The sequence below is a fragment of the Trichomycterus rosablanca genome, chromosome 2 (assembly GCF_030014385.1).
Source record: "Trichomycterus rosablanca isolate fTriRos1 chromosome 2, fTriRos1.hap1, whole genome shotgun sequence".
Taxonomy (NCBI): Eukaryota; Metazoa; Chordata; class Actinopteri; order Siluriformes; family Trichomycteridae; genus Trichomycterus; species Trichomycterus rosablanca.
Window position 1 is genome coordinate 39373495 of NC_085989.1, and position 16914 is coordinate 39390408.

The window sequence follows — 16914 nt, forward strand, 5'->3', positions numbered from 1 at the left end:
ATATTCTGGTATAAAGAGGAGTTCATTGTTGTCTCTATAACTGGAAGTTTCTCAGGGTCTGTGGCTGAAAACAAGCCCATGTCACCAACTCAACACATGCTAAATAGTCTTGATGTTTAAGGTGATTGTTTTTTGTTAAATGATAATGAACAAACGTCTCCACCCTAGTTCCATCATTTAACACTTGTTTTTTAGTTAACTATTTAGACAATTTATCTAAATCTGTCTCGTCACAGGAGGTTATTTGTTTGTAAATAAAAGCTGATAAGGACTACAAAATTGTTATTAAGCCCTAAAAAATTGCTTACTAATTATACATACTTTTGTGAGTTCTTGTGAGAGGTTGGGCAATTGAAAAGTTTGGTTTGATCAGTGGTGGCACCTGGTCTAAAAAGATATAAAAATACATTTTAATAGAAAATGATTGGATGATATGAGAAAAAGAATGAGACCATTTTTTGAATATGAAGCCACTTTTCCCTTTTAAACTGTCTTTAGCTACTTGGTACTTGTATGCCCACAGATGCCCAAGACTGTCATCTCACTGGAACTGAGAGGAAAACGGATGCTGTCCCTTCAATCTCGAGAGCAAGAGCAGCTATGCTCACAGCTTACGTTAATGAATTTGGCAGATCCCTTTATACAAAGCAACTTACAATTGAAACTGGATACATAAAGCTGTGGCTGCATAGCCGTGGTGGGGTTTAAACCCCTAACCTTTATACCAATATTCCATTACCTTATCCACAATACCACCACAACTTAGCCTCTTTTGGGCCATTAAGCCACCACAGTTTATGCTCTAGTCTAATTATTACCCAGCACTAATACAAACTAAACACATTTTAACAAAACAAGCACAGACACTGAAGACAAAAATGAAAAATAAAGATGATTTAAAAATGATTTTATTGATCAGATCTGGTGACTGAGACACTGATCTGTGATTATGAATGATCCAGGAGAAAAGAAAGATTCCACCAAGATGGACATGGTGACGAAAATGAAGACATACATCACCACTATTCATACCAAAATATAAATAAAAAATCTGAACAAAATATTAACAGAGGAAATAATTGCAGCTAGACCTTACCCAATAAATAAACCTTTTCCAACAGAACATACTACAAACGATTGCACTCAATATTATCACTATCCTCGTATACACACACATTCCTTTCTTCATTCATTCATTTATACATTACACACACTTATTCAACACCTTCAACATGTTTTTCTATACAAAGATATTCACATCTTCACCTCAGAACTGCAAATGGCCCATATTAACATGAGTTAATTTTTCAAGCCAGGAGACACCAGTCTGACTGAATTGTTCTAGTGCTTAGATGATGTTTAGGAGTACAGACAGAGGAGCCCTCTGGGTAAAAAAAAGAAATAGGCCACTCAAACCAGGCCTGAAATCAATAAGGCTGACATTTATGGATTTGAGCTCGTTCTTAATATGCCAGTTTCAGAGGCACAGGCTCATCCAACTCATCCCAAATTAATAAAAGCTCATACCTGTACTCTTAACTGTATGGAAATACATTCTGATAATAGAATAGATCTGGGATACATTAAATAAAGGAACGTTCTTCCAGTTTCTCCAGATGTTCGATCTTTATTGACTTATTTAGCTCTTATCACTGTCTCTGTTTCTCTCTCTCACACACAGAGCTGCTAACGTTAAAGCTAGATTGGCAGCTTGTTCATATCTTACAAATGTTCTCTTCACCATATACAAACTGTCAAAAAAGAGAAAAATCTAACAGCATTTATAATTTATAATAATTACATGATCATAGATTTTATTTTCACTCCTACATTTTTCTTCTATTTACAGCTAAACAGAATTCAAATACCTCATAAGTATCAAATCGAGCAAATAACGCAAAATCAGGGCGTCACTTCGATCTTCATTCAATCTTACTGAACTGAAATAGAAACCGAGGCTGTGGGGTGGTCAGGCCATACGCTTTGATAAATAGGTCAAATGTAGTGTTTACATCCAGACATCTGCAGCTGCTTACAAAGAAAAGCTCCACTATTTTCAGACCTGATTTCTATCTACTGCACTTTTAGCAATAAGCAGTATTAATGTATTGTCCTGTACTGAAAGATATAAAACTAATGAAACAACTAAACCCCCCTAAGGAAATTATTAGTTTTCCGTGACTACAACAGGTCCATCCCGGAAACACTGGGTACCCTGTACACCATGCACTAGGAGATCGTTGTGGTTTGTTGGACTGTGTCACACCTGTCCACAGGTAAGGAAAATATATAGAATATATAGAACCCACCTACTGGTACAAACTCAGGTACATGGGGACTGGCACCAACTCCATGGGGTTGTTTGTATTGCTTTATTGTATTGTGAAAATAGGAGGGCAAGCTACTTATAACCTTATAAGACATTCTTATATGTCTATCTTATTCTAATAGCTGGTTGGTAAGCATGTAAGCGTGTAATATTGTTAAACCAGTACTGACAGATTTCCATTATAAGTGAGTTTTCAGACAGGTTTTCCATTCCATCCATTCAAAACAACTATCCATGGTAATTGCACATATTCCACAGATGCAGTAGATAGAACTTAGGTTGAAAATACTGGAGGTTTAAATGTAGGCATGATCGAGGACTGGACTGAGTGAGATTAGGCACAGTTGCATGACTGAGTACCAGTAAGCACCCTTCCTCCCACATGGAAGTCCAGTTCATAAGATTCACTGAGCAGTGATGAACAAGGAGCCCTTGGCTGGTTTGTTCTTACATTCATTAAAAGCGATGATAGTCTGGTTTTAACAATCATATTCGATTACACTTCAGTTTTAAGACCCAGTTTCGAGACACAACTGCAGTCGTGATTTCTAGACAGGAAAGGGAAGACAGGAAGGAAAACAAGGAAAGGCGTAGAGGATAAAGGTATATAAAAAGGCAGAAAATGGAAGCTGATAAGGAAAACAGAGACTTAGCACTTCTTTAATGGCATGTCCTTAAAGCAGCGAGTTTCTTAGCACCGCAGCGCAAACTAATCACGTCTGAGATGATTAACTGGAGAAGGCAGGGATGGAATAAAAGTGTCAGTAGTCAGACAACCACCATACTATTTTGCCTTTTGTGACAGCATAAAAATTGCTCCTTCCATTTAGAGCAAATGCACATGGAGGTGACCTGCATTTTAAAATCTGTAAATATTCTATCAATGCCTTGCTATTTTACCGCTCCATGGAGTCTAGTTTGGCTCTGGTGCTGTATTGGAGGCCAGATAAGAAGCTCTCTCTGTATTATTTGGGTGTTCCCAGCTTTTTAGGTGTCCCAGGCCGCTTGGTTTGCCACAGTTGGCTGGGGATAGTAAAGGCATCCACGCTCATGGACATGGTTTTGGATGGGATGGCGGTGAACTGTTTGCGGTCCGAGCTATACTTGTAGATGGACTCAACCATAGATAAGCTGATAACACGTGGGCCCAAGCCTGTCAGACGTACCAGCTCCTCTGTCTCTGGGTTCATTGTGTAAACCGCCCGGAACTGGCAGCTTGAATCCCGGAAGAGGATTAGGAAATGGTTGGCCATGCTCTTTTCCATTTCCTGACGAAGAAAGGAAAAAATAAACACGCAGAGTGAGGTAAATCATGCCAGATGGATCCAAAGGCAAGTTTACAAAAGCTTTCTATGAAAAGAAGTACATGACTGAATGGTCTCTCACCTCTATAATCTTGTTTTTCTGGGGTTCGTTGACCTTGCCTGCCAAACAGCAGCGTGAGATGGCATTGTTGATAATGAACTTGTTGGATTTGAAGCTTGGCTCCTTATACAGTTTGGGACCTGGCGTAAAATAATATAAGGATGCAAATTAATTAGTGATGAACCAAAATTTTACACCAAATAGCAAATAGTAAGTATCAATATATTGTTTTAATTTTTGCAACTCCTCATTATAATATACTCCAATATCTTACATGGGACTATAGCTATTATTATTATAATTTTTAAAAAAATATATTTTCTTTATGCATTTTCTCCCCTTTTTCTCCCTTTTAGCGCGTCCAATTGCCCAATTGCATCATGCTTATCTTCACCAATACCGATCCCCGCTCTGATTGGGGAAAACTAAGCTAACCCACACCCCCTCAGACACGTGGGCAGCGGCCGTATGCATTTTGTCACCTACACTTTGACGAGTGCAATCCGGATCAGCACTGTGTACAGAGAGACACACCCTGACAGCACTCTTTTCCCGTCTCTGTGCAGGCACCATCAATCAGCCAGCAGAGGTCGTAATTGCATTAGTTATGAGAGAGACCCTATCCGGCTTTTTTAATATCCCACGCCTATCTGAACAACAGGCCAATCTTTGTTCATGTGGCTGTTCAGCCCAGCCGGCAGGCAGAGCCGAGATTCGATACGATGTGTTCGAGATCCCAGCTCTGGTTCCAGCGTGTGTTTTTACCGCTGCGCCACCTGAGCGGCCGCTGTGATTTCATTAAATCATTTATTTTTTGCTAACCACTGGACACAAAGTGGGAATACACCATTGATAGAGCGCCAACCTACGGCAGTAAAACTTTCTCTCCCACCCCACCAAGGCCAATCAACCACATGAAAGATACTATGGAAAAAAATATGAAAAGACTCTCCACAGTGATGGTAAGAATCAAACCCAGACTCTCAGAACTTATCCTGCTGTGCAATACGTATTGTGCTGGCTGTTATTAGATTTCTGGAAATACAATTAAGTCGGCTAATTAAATTTCAGTAAAATGACTTGAAAAGACTAGATAACACCAATAACGTCAATGATAATGTCAGTTGTGTTTTAACCAATCAGAGGTATACACAGGCTGTATCTCAAACCACACACACTGCTGTTTTAAATAATATGTCAAAACATAAGGTCGGTGCTGGTTTCATTTAAACTTAAGTACAGCAGTATGTAGTTACAATATCAGTTTTAAAATGTGCATTTTGACTTGAATGAGCACCTGCACTTGTTCAGTAAATGTCATTTTTACATTTACATTTTCAGCATTTAGCAGATGCTTTTATCCACAGGAACTTATGGTACTGTGACAGTAAATTGTCTAAGCAACTGAAGGTTAAGGGCCCAACAGTGACAACCAGCAACAGTTCGATTACTAGTCTAGTACCTTAACTGCCAGGCTACAACCGCCCAGCATTTTTATCAACAGCAGTTCTTCTTTCGTACAGAAGGACAGGACACACCAACACAGATTACATTTCACATGTAGCTGCATTTTGCTGTATCGACTGTGCACCTAGAGGGTTGTTTCCATTGTATCCTGCATGTACTATTGATCTAGCTGCTGTTGTGCTGTCATAGTTTGGACAAAAAGTCATCAACAACTACAGTAGAACAATAAACCATCCATTTATAAACTGCTAAATAATTGTGTATCATAACCGTTTAATCAAACCAATAATTATAATTAACAGGCAGTAATACTGTACCAGTGTACTCTGGGATGGAGGCCGGGGAGGAAAGGGTGGAAGCGTTCTCCCAGTCCTTATCACCATTCTGTGCTGCGTGTCGACTGGGGGACCTTAATCTTGCCGGAGAGTGAGAGCGGCTGTGGAGCAGGAAATTATATTATTACCAGTAGATTATTAATGATTTCTAATGTTTATAGGCTAAGTGACAACTGAGGGAAAACAGATGTTATATATATACTACATCCAGTATATATTACTTTTTTTTTTTCTATTAATGTAAAAGTAGTGTTGTATGTATGGTGATGTCTTGTTCAAAAGTCTATCTTCTCTCTTCCTCGCTTCATTCATGTTTCCCCTGATTATGTGTAATGTCCCGGTACTGTTTGCAGTGAAGGTCCCTCCTGCATACTTTTCCGGGGGTATGGTTGATTTTAAATTCTGAACCGGTGTAGCTGTGAGTGAAAATAGGAGTTTTTACAGCAAATAGGTATTTCTGAACTAAATGTATCTTTGTTTTCTTTGCATTATTCCAGGTCTGAAAGCACTGCACATTTCCTTATTTTAAATAAAATTCCATTTTTTTGTTTAGATTTTGGAAACAATATTAGCAGTAGAATAAAGGAAAACAGTTCATTTTACTCAAACACATAACTATAAATAGTTAACCCAGTCAATTGGGTCACTTTGAAGTGCTCTCTTTATTTTTCCAGCGCTGTATATAAGTTTAGACTAGCGTGACTGATAAGTTTTTTGATCAGAAAAGTCAACATCATTAAAATTGGTGTTACCTTTACAGATACATCTCATTGTTAAACTCATTAAACATCATCTTTATTAAAAGTACAATGTGCCATCGACCGCTCAGGTGGCGCAGCGGTAAAATACGCAAGCACAGCAGAGCTGGGATTCCAAATACATTGTATCGAATCTCAGCTCTGCTATTCGGCTGGGCTGGGCAGCTACATGAACAACATTTGGCTGTTGTTCATCCAGGGAGGGAGCTGGAGAGAGACCTCATAACTGATGCAATTACGACCTTTGCTGGCTGATTGATGGCACCTGCACAGAGTTGGGGAATAATGCAACCAGGGCGTGGCTCTCCGTGTACAAAGCTGATTCACATATGAACTAGCCTTGTGCGGGGGAAAAGATGCAGTCGGCTACTGTGCACGTGACGAAGGGGGCATGTGTCAGTTTGTTCTCCTCAATTAGGGGCAGGGGTCAGCACCAGCAGAGAAGAAGCATAACGCTATTGGGTAAAAATTATAAAAAATTGGGAGAAAAGGGCGGAAAAAAGTACAATGTGCCTAATTAATTAATTTACTATCATCTTTTAAAAGTGAAATATTTAAAATATCCAATAATATGTAAATGTAAATAATATGCAGCAGCTTTTGTAAACAATGTGTGTAAAGAAGCAGGTTTATAAGCAGAGCTGATTTCAGAAGAAATTTGCTAGATTTGATTGGCTAATTAGTTTAAGTGGACAAGAGGTCATGAAGAAGTCATAAAGCGTAGAGCACATTTAAGACCAGTGATACTTGCCTTGGAGATTTCTTGATGGTAAGCGTACCACTATCATTAGCCATGGAGGAGAGGTTCATGGTGGAGTGAGAGTAAACTTTATTTAGTCTGGAGCCTAAAAAACATTCACACACAAATTAGCATCTGAAAAAAAACATGTAAATAACCGAGATTTAACCGCATTGGTGATTAAACTTACCCGAAGCTCCTCTAGCTGGGCTGCGGGAGAGACCCGAGTCATCGCGGAACATGGTTTTTGGTCGTTGTTTCTTGACCCCTCTGACGGTGGTGGGTTTCTGCCGCAGCACCTTATCCAGGTCCTCCATAATCTTGAGCTGCTGGCGTCGTTCATACTCTTGTCGGGTAAATACCCCGCGCCGGTGTGACACGCTCTCAGGAGGAGGGGTGCGAGGAGGGGGAGTGCGTGGGGGAGGAGTGCAAGGTGTCTGGGGTCGCTCTGATCCCTCGCCTATTCTCAGCTCATCTACAGAGCCCCGTCTGCTATGGAAGAAAAAGGGAATGAATATTGACTCCAAAATAATACACAGTACAACTGGAGGTAAAACCAGTCAGAGAACATTGACATTAATGATACAGCTTTGTTTTTTGTTCTTGCTGTAACAATATTATGTTCTGCGATTTCTAGAATTGTCCTGTGGTGACCTTGATACCACTGACCTTGTCCTGAGTTTGCCCAAAAACTATGTAATCAATTTAAAGATAAAGTTCCTCATCACTATTTATGGTCTGTGGAGTATGTGCTGTTTATTCGGACTCTGAAATGTCTGTTTGCTAGGAAGATACTTGTGAAGGTTGGAATGCAGCCTCGAAGTCCTTTATGACATAGGTATAATAATAATAATGGGCAGATAAAATGTCTTGTCATATATACATGTACACATGTAGAGTACAATGAAATTCTATTTCAGCATATTCTATCTTGTCTGGGAGTTGGGTTTAGGGTCAGCTATTGTACATCACCCCTAAAGCCAAGAGGAATAAAGACCTGCTTTAAGAGCCCAACAGTGGCTACATATTCACAACCTTTCAAGTAATAGCCGAAAACTCTACCCACTAGGCCCCCACTGCCCCTACTGCCCCTGTGTTTGCTGCAGTGGTGAACAAAATACACGATACAAATACATATACTCACACATAACATACATATTTTAAAAAAAACTTCTCACCTTGCCTCCCTCTCTTTCTCCTGCTCTAGCTTTTTTCTCTTTAACTCCTCAGCTCGCTTTTGTTGCTTTTCCAGCAGTGCAGCTCTCTTCTGAGCCATCTCATCCTCAGGTCGAGCCTCATCCTGCTGCAAGACGGTTAAAAACATTACACACAATGCTGGAGAGTAACACGGTGCAAATGTAACTATATCAGACAGCTATACACCGATCAAGCATAACATTATGACCACCTTCCTAACTGTATTCTGACACCTTTCTGTCAGAACCAGCATTAACTTCTTCAGCAATTTGAGCTACAGTAGCTCGTCTGTTGGATCGGACCACACGGGCCAGCCTTCGCTTCCCACGTGCATCAATGAGCCTTGGCCGCCCATTACACTGTCGCCAGTTTACCACTGTTCCTTCCTTGGACAACTTTTAATAGACACTGACCCTGCAGACCGGGAACACCCCACAAAAGACCCAGTCATCTAGCTATCACTATTTGGCCCTTGTAAAACTCACCCAAATCCTTACGCTTGCCCATTTTTCCTGCTTCTAATACATCAACTTTGAGGATAAAATGTTTACTTGCTGCCTAATATATCCCACCCACTAACAGGTGCCGTGATGAAGAGATAATCAGTGTTATTCACCTCACCGGTCAGTGGTCATAATTAGGGATGTAACGATTCACCACAATTCGATTCAAAAATTCCACAATTCAAATCAATTTGACATGTAAAATGAATCGATATTTACTTTAAACAGTCATTTATCACTATCTGCTGCTACACTGACACCATATGTCCTGTCAAGAAATGAGAGCAGCAGCCTCCCACACCATCTTGCTTCAAAGGACCAGGTTTTCATTCAAAAGTAGACCAGTTATCTATAAAAGCAATGTTGTTTTCTGAGCACCACTATTATTTGTTACCAATTCCTGTCATTCCTTTAGTTAAATTAATAATAATTTTTTGGTTTCTCTGTGTATACATTGTGTATTGCTGTTTAAGAGTCTCTATTTATTTATTAGAATTTTAATGTCATGTTTTACACACTTTGGTTACATTCATGACAGGACTGGTCATTATTGGTTATACCTGATTCATCAGTTCAAGTTTAATATCAAACACAGTAATGGACAATTTTGTAACTCCAGTTCACCTCACTTGGATGTCTTTGGACCCCCACAGACACGGGAGAGCATGCAAACTCCACACAAAAAGGACTTGGACCGTTCCACCTGGGAATCAAACCAAGGGCCTTTCTGCTTTGAGGTGACAGTGCTACTCACTGAGCCACCGTGATGCCCATCACAATCTGAAATAAGCTCTTATGACATTAAAATAAATTAATTAATGCTCGGCAGTTTTTAAGCTTTCATAACTCCCACAACACAGACATAACCAGCGCTTAGTTAACACGGCTTTACATTGTAAAATATCTTGGGAAAAAGAGGTTTAATGATTTAAGACGTTAATATAACAACTGAATGAGCAGTTTGATTCAGAAAAAAAGAAAAATTCCAGCATCTGATTACACATCACAGAAAAGCAAACAAAAAAAATAACCCGCAGCACTGACCTTGAAGAAGAAGCCAACTCCACCTTTCATCTCCGGCTCGGTTTGGTCACTCATGGAGTCAGAGGCGGCATCAGGGATGTGCTCGGCCTCCTCTCCATCCATGTTTCTCAGAGACGACAGGGGGATCTCGATCAGGCTGCTATGTTTGCCGCTGTATGCCGACGAAGGGGCGTCGCTTTCGAAGGAGCACTCGGACGGAGCCCCCGAGCTGGTGCCTCCTTGTTGCTCCTTTCTGGCTGAATGATGGTTGGTGCTTCCATCCAGGTCCATGCTGAAGACCGTGTCCGTATCAGAGTTGCCATCCTCCGGCCTGGAGAGCTGTGAGGATGATCGCGATTCGAAAGACGAGTTGATGCTAAATGTAGCAGAATTCTGGTCACGGTACTGCCAGGGGGATACTCTGCGGCGATGGGGAATGTTGTCCACGTTGTGAGGAGCTGTGATGACTCGGGTCAGTGGGGGCACCTTTGAGTCTAATGTCCGTGAGTGGTGCTGAGCTTTGGGACTTTTAGGAGGTACCGACTGAGCCCGACGGTGGGAGGCAGGTGATTTAGGGGGAGTAGCGTGTGCGCTGACTCTGCGTGATGGTGAGGGTGAGGAGGACGCAGAGTTGAGAAAAATGTCCCGGGTTGACTCCCTGGACAAGCGTGGAGGTGCTGATGGGGTGGATGTCTTTGTGCTGGGTGGGATGACCCAGGACTCATTGGAAGTGTTCTTTTTCTTCATGAGATCTTTCTGCTGCTCGGATAGCCGCTGCATGTCACTCTGCAGTGAGCTCAGAGCTGCGTTAAGCTTCGTTACGGCGTTGTTGTAGTCACCCAATGGCACCGTGCTTTTCTCTCCTGCTTGTTTGTCCTTGGGGATTTGCTCTCCAGTTTTGACATTCCCATCATCCTCTAATGATGGTCTCTTTGTCTGTTGCTTCTCAGCCTCTTCATCGTTCTCTAGACGTGCTAGTCTTTCGTCCAATGACATGCGCCTGACTTCCTCAGAAGGTCCTACCTCCTCTCCGTCTCCCTCATTTTGCTCCTTTTTCAACTGTAGAAAAGCGCTTTTACCCAGCCTCTGGCGGTGCTTCGCAAAAATAGCCTCAATCCGCCTTTTCTGAGCGTCGATGGCCTTACGCTTCTCCTCCAGTCTCGCCCCAAGCTCTGACATCTCATTATTAAGTGCCGGGCTTTTGCTTGGACTCTCCTGTGCCTTTTTAGCTGCCCAAGTGGTCATGTGCTGGTCAGGAGGTTCGCTAGGTGCAGGCTGTTCTGGTACCACTTTCTTTTTGCGCTCGGCAAAGCTGGTCATCTTCACTCCGCTGTCTGGGGTGGCCTGCCCTGAAGGACTGGCCGCGCGGCCACCGGCTGCTGGCGTAGCAGGAGTCGACTGAGTTTTTGGGAGATCTTCAGAGGCATCAGAGTCAACACTCCCGTCCCTGAGCACAGAGTCGTCGTCCCGTGAGCCGTCTGACGTCCGTCTGCCATGCCGGGCACCGGTGTGCGGCCTGTCCTGGATTTCTGAGCTTGAAGGAGCAGAGCCACCCAGGATTACAGGGCTGTCATCGTGCCTACGATTAGCCAGGTCGTCCGGCGAGTGCAAATAGAAGCCATCAGGAGCTCCGTCTGGGTGCAGCCGAGGCTCCATTTTGCCCTCATCGTGGATTATTTGCAAAGCCTCCTCAATTGTTGGCAACTCGGCTGTCCCTTGCTCTTCAAGGCCATTCTCTTCAGCCAGAAGGGGCACTGCGGGGCTACGTGGACCCCAGGAGGCACGATGGGGGCTATTTGGGACAGGAGACCTAATGGGCTCTTCTGGAGTGACATATGGGACACGTTTTATGCCATCCGAGCTGACTGAGCGTGTGATGACAGGGTTGCCCATCACTACGTCCACATCACTGTCCAGACCGAAGGGGATGCTGAAGGAAATGCCGGAGGACGTGGGACGGCTGGAGAAAGAGTAGAAATATAATGTAAATGAGATTTACAGGTTTAGCTTAAATGCAGCAATTAATTACAATATAATTACAATGCAAGTTTGCTCGCAGATCAAAAGCATCTGTGCAGAAAATACTAACATGCATCTAATATATCACAAAATAGGAAAATAAGACACTACGAACACATCATTGTGCTGCAATCTCTTCTATTGTGTAAGTACTTTAATAACCAAACGTTTTAAATATATAGCATTGATCTGATATTTTTAAATAGCAAAAACAGGTTTCCACAATTTGCATATTTTAATATTGCTACAACACCCTAGGTCAGAATAGATGGTTTAATTTGATTAACCAATACAGATAAAAAGTAAAAGCCCCCTTTTGGTGGCCTTTTTTCTTCACAGAAAAAATTTAGATTCTACATTTAAATTCACAACATTTAGCAGACAATTTTTTTTTCTATTTATTTATGCTGCTGGGGATCTCTGATTGCATTCGAGGTGGGTATATTGCTGCGCAGTCCTAGTGGACCCCTTCATTTCACTCAAGCATTCTGCACAGGCGCCTCTCTATCTATTAATCAGGGTCCTTGCACAGCGTTTGAAGAGCCCACCCACATAGTCCGGTCATCTCCACAGAGCTTACATTAAAATTTATGACATTTCAGACAGTTTTATCCAAAGCAACTTGCAATTATGCTTGAATACAAAGCGGGCAACTAAAGGTTAAGGTTCCTATTTAAGGCCTTAACAGACTAATCACTAGTCTGTTACTTTAACCCAGTGGTTCATAAAGTGGGGAACGTGTCCAGCTATTGCAGGAGTAGTGCAGCAAGGCAAATTAATAGGGCATGTATTTTGAGCTCTGCTAGCATTAGATGGACAAGTTTGTGAGAGCTACACAGTACAAATGTGTAATTATTCAACTGTAAAGGTGAATAAGAAAATGTCAATAAGAACCTACAACGTTTAAAATAAATTCCAGTCGAGTTTGGAAGCAAAGACATTTGTGTGTGTCGAAGTGTGGGGCTCAAAAATATCTTTATCTACAAAAGGGGGGCACAGCAGAAATTTTTAGGAACCACTACCTTAACCACTACCTCTGCCCTCAAATCAGTATCAATCAGTATCAAACCAGATCAAACAAGATTTGAATTCACGGCTGGCTTTATATTGATTTCAGATTGAACTTCCTCACATTTACGTTAAGCATTGGATTAAGACAGCTGGATTTCTACTAACCTTGACAAAAAGATCAGTCTTTAATGTACATCTGAACAAGCACAGTCAAACAATCTCTGTTTATATGAGGACAGAGATCTCACCAAGTATAGACTATTGTAATAACTTTCTACAAATTCTACAAAAACAATACTGCCATGTTCATTTAAGTTCTTTTGAGTCTGCAGTTTTTAAAATGTTCATCTAGTTTCTTTTGTAACTTAGAAAAGTCGGTGATGAATCTCTTGGAGATGTGTTGGTAGGTTGCCCACTTCTGGGAGAAATAACCCCTGTTCCAAATCTTTTTTTTATTTGAAGATTATGACTCTCACTTTGAGCCTGAGAAATGACTTTCGAATTCATTTCATTCAAAGCCTTTTCAGCAGAAAACGTTCCATTTAAGTAATATTCAAATGCACCAGGGCTGCAGTAACCAAGCCAGTGTGTGTCAGCTCTATTCAAACCCAATTATCTGATAAATGTGGTTAACTGGTAGATTAAGTAACTAAGAAGATAAATAAATTAAAGAAAAAGGTAGAAAACTGATTACTGTTGTGACGGGGCTCACCTGAGAGGGTTCTTAGTCCACGATCGTCCACCGGACTCTACATGAGACATTGAGGAAGACTGAGTCAGAGATCCTGACCACACCGAGGTACAGATGCACAAAAACAAACACTAATGATTAATAGACATGACACTTGCACTGCACATAAACATACACCAGTGATACACAAACAGACTCCACATGCACAGACACACAAGACTGGTGAGTGGGTATTTCATGCTTACCTGGAATCGGTGTTGCAGGAGTGGAGATTGGCAAAAAGGGCTTTTTAAATAGTGAAGGAGAGCTGTGCAGACAGAACACATACAAACACTTAATCTCACTTCAAAGCATATCTTAAACATAATTAAGAATAAAACACAGCACAGTAAATGAAAGGCTGAATAATGTGTTAAGTATGAACAAACCTGTTGCTGGATCTGCTGTTGCCATTTTCTCCCCTTCCTAATATAAAAACGAATGCAAACTGGTCAGGTGCTTCATTTGTACCTCGTAACTTTACATACATAAAGCATTTTACTGGTAAAAATGGGAAAGACTGGTGAAACCGCATGTACACACCAGTGTCCAATGTTTGCTTAACAAAGCTAGATGGCTAATGCTTCCTGCTTATTGCTGTACAGACATTTCACTGCTTAGTCTTTGAATAATGGAACCAATGCTGCTCTTTAGAACAGTCTGATCATCATTAGTAGATGGTGGGATAGCCATTAAGAACCAAATTAGGGGCTCTGATTACCAAAACTTTAACCACAGTAAAGCATCTAAAGAATGTCAATATTTACAAAGAGATGCCACATCGTTAAGTCCCATAGCAGTTGGACTAAATGTTTGCTTACTGACAACAGCTAATCAAAAGTCTTGTTGTGACGAGTATCTGGCTTGATAATAATGGTTCTGTGATACACAATGATTTTAGGTATTTGAGTGTATCTAAGGACGGAAAGAAGGGTGATGGTGTGGCCTTTATAATAGTACCCTAGACTGCAAGCAGATCTCAATCAAGAAATTCTCCACTTTTTAATAGATGGTGGTGCATTCTGTTCTTTTACTCATCCACCTAAGTATCACTCAGACTTTCTTGATAAGTTTGAGGATATGCTAGATTTTGATCATGTTTTAATCACTGGAGATTTTCATATTCACAGTGACACCACACAGATTCAATAGCTTTCATGTTTGTTAGGGTGCTAATGTCATTAAATCTTATACAGCATGTGTCAGGTTTCACTTATGCCTAGTTCACACTACACGATTTTTGCCCTGATTTTCGCTTTGCTCCCGATCAGTCGTGTAGTGTGAAATGTACAGCGACCTGACAACTTGGAAAGTCGTGTAGTGTGAACTTGGCATTATAAGCACGGACATACGCTTGGTTATATCTGTTATACGTAAAGGAAATTGAAATAGTCAGTGTTTCAATTTCATATCATTGTGTCTTTAACATGACAGCACGTACAAAATAAACGCTATCTTACTGCAGATACTGCTGTAGCATTCAAGGACCTAACGCATTCTCTGCCCAACCTTTCACCTTCAACATCAGCTGATGCTCTTGCGGAGTTGTTTAACTCGAGGCTTATCAAAAGCACTGATTCTGTCACGCCACTAAAAACTAAGGTCAATATTATTTAGACAAAAGTCCTGCTGGAAAACCACAATCTCCATCAGAAAACTTAAACAAGCCTGCAGGAGAGCAGAGAGAAAATAGAGAAACTCAAGGCTGGTGACTTGCTTAGTAGAGAAAAACAACTATATAGATGACAACGATATAGATGAGATCAATCAAGAAAGCTTAGTTCACAAATTTAATTGATAATCAAAAAAAAATTCTCTACTCCACCAAAGGCCAACTACTGAACCCCTTTTCACCTCGCCCCTCCTAAAATCTTAAATGATCTAAGAATCAACAGAGACTTGAGTAACATCTCTGTTTTGGTTGTATTAGATTTAAGCACTGCTTTTGATCAAGTTGATCAAAAAATTCTACTTGATCGGCTTCAAAATTGTGTAAATCTCAATGGCCGAATCTTAGACTGGTTTCAAACTTATTTAATTGGTCGTGAATTCTATGTTGCACTGAGTAATTGTGCTTTAAATGTCTCACAGTTAGCTGTGGAGTCGCTCAAGGATCGACCCTGGGGTCTTTGCTATTTAACAAAAATATGCTTTCACTTCGTGCTGTGATTAAGAGACTTAACAGTCGTTATCACCAGTACACAGATGATACACAACTGTATAACTCACTAACACCAAATTCTGGCAAGTCTATCAGCTTACTGTATTTTTGCTGTATAAATAATATCAGTATTAGGGGTGGGCGATATGGCCCTAAAATGATATCACGATATTTCAGGTTATTTTTGCGATAAAGATATTTTTGGCGATATAACAAAACACTGAAAAATATTTTATTTATTTCGAGAAAACACTATTGCAAAAAAAATAACACTTTTCTTTATTTTTTCCTTCCAGTAAAAATAATGTAACATAATGTAATGGCGGAGTCAGACAATTTCCATATCGGTGGCCAGACTGAGACCATTGCTCACACAGGGGTCGCACAGAAACTGATACCTTTTTTTATGTGGTCACTCATTTATTTACCTATACAGGCAGTGAGTGCCATGTAGAATTACATCACGAAGACCCGCATACTAATAATAAGCTTTTTTTCCTCTTTCTATTTTCCCTGACGAGTAAAAAAAAAATATATATATATAGCAACCTTAACATTATGAGAAAGAATTTCAAAGATATTCCTTTGCAATACTTTATCATTTGGCTGCCAACTTGTGTGTAATGATGAGACTCACTTGAACCCCAGAACATGCCAGTGTGAATGCATGGAAAAATAATTTTCTTTCAACAATATGATAGACTGACCAACACTATTAAGCCAAATCAGCATTGAAAATTGACTTTACTTTTAATAACCTTCTTCAATGCTGGAGCTTTTTAAAACGGAATATTTTCTCTTAAATAAAAGTGTTATTTAACTGCTATTAAATTGTTTGGCGGATAACCGCCCAACCTGGCAACACTAGAACGCGCAGAGCCCGGTGGGACTTTACTCGTAGCGCGACACAATTACTACTAAGTACAGTAGTATTAGTACTAAGCAGTAGTAGTACTACATCTGTGTTGGTGGTTGACATTAATGTTGAGAGTATTCCTGCACTGTTTGGTGGAGGTGCGCTGATGTATTGCGTCCCTGTGTGAACCTGCGAGCAGAAATACTTCCGCAAAAAAGTCGCCGGCAAAGCGGTGGTTGGGATTTGGGTTGCCAAAGATTAATTTATGGTGGACTTGGAGTTTTTGGAACGAGCTCCTCCACCACAGAGCCGCTTTCCGCCATACTCGTTACTGTACCCAAATGACCCACGTAACGAACGTACGCCGTTTGCGTAGCTGTGTGACGTCATTACGCAAAGTTCGCAGAATATCGCTTTTATT

At 40.8% G+C, this 16914-nt stretch overlaps 1 protein-coding gene across 4 annotated transcripts in view; it reads right to left on the reverse strand.

The window, feature by feature from the left end:
- Positions 1 to 892: 892 nt before the first annotated feature.
- The window catches only part of camsap3 (calmodulin regulated spectrin-associated protein family, member 3), a 70676-nt gene continuing 54654 nt past the window's right edge, over positions 893 to 16914 (reverse strand). For 3 of the 4 annotated variants that reach the window (XM_063015326.1, XM_063015353.1, XM_063015345.1), the window contains exons 8-17: positions 13866 to 13902; positions 13683 to 13744; positions 13459 to 13531; positions 9738 to 11676; positions 8172 to 8296; positions 7184 to 7485; positions 7006 to 7099; positions 5479 to 5597; positions 3716 to 3834; positions 893 to 3597 (exon numbers count right to left, since the gene is read on the reverse strand). In XM_063015326.1, the coding sequence (XP_062871396.1) occupies positions 3295 to 3597; positions 3716 to 3834; positions 5479 to 5597; positions 7006 to 7099; positions 7184 to 7485; positions 8172 to 8296; positions 9738 to 11676; positions 13459 to 13531; positions 13683 to 13744; positions 13866 to 13902 (3173 nt within the window). In that variant the 3' untranslated portion in view covers positions 893 to 3294. The remainder of the gene's footprint in view (positions 3598 to 3715; positions 3835 to 5478; positions 5598 to 7005; positions 7100 to 7183; positions 7486 to 8171; positions 8297 to 9737; positions 11677 to 13458; positions 13532 to 13682; positions 13745 to 13865; positions 13903 to 16914) is intronic. The other variant, XM_063015336.1, reaches the window with a different exon arrangement.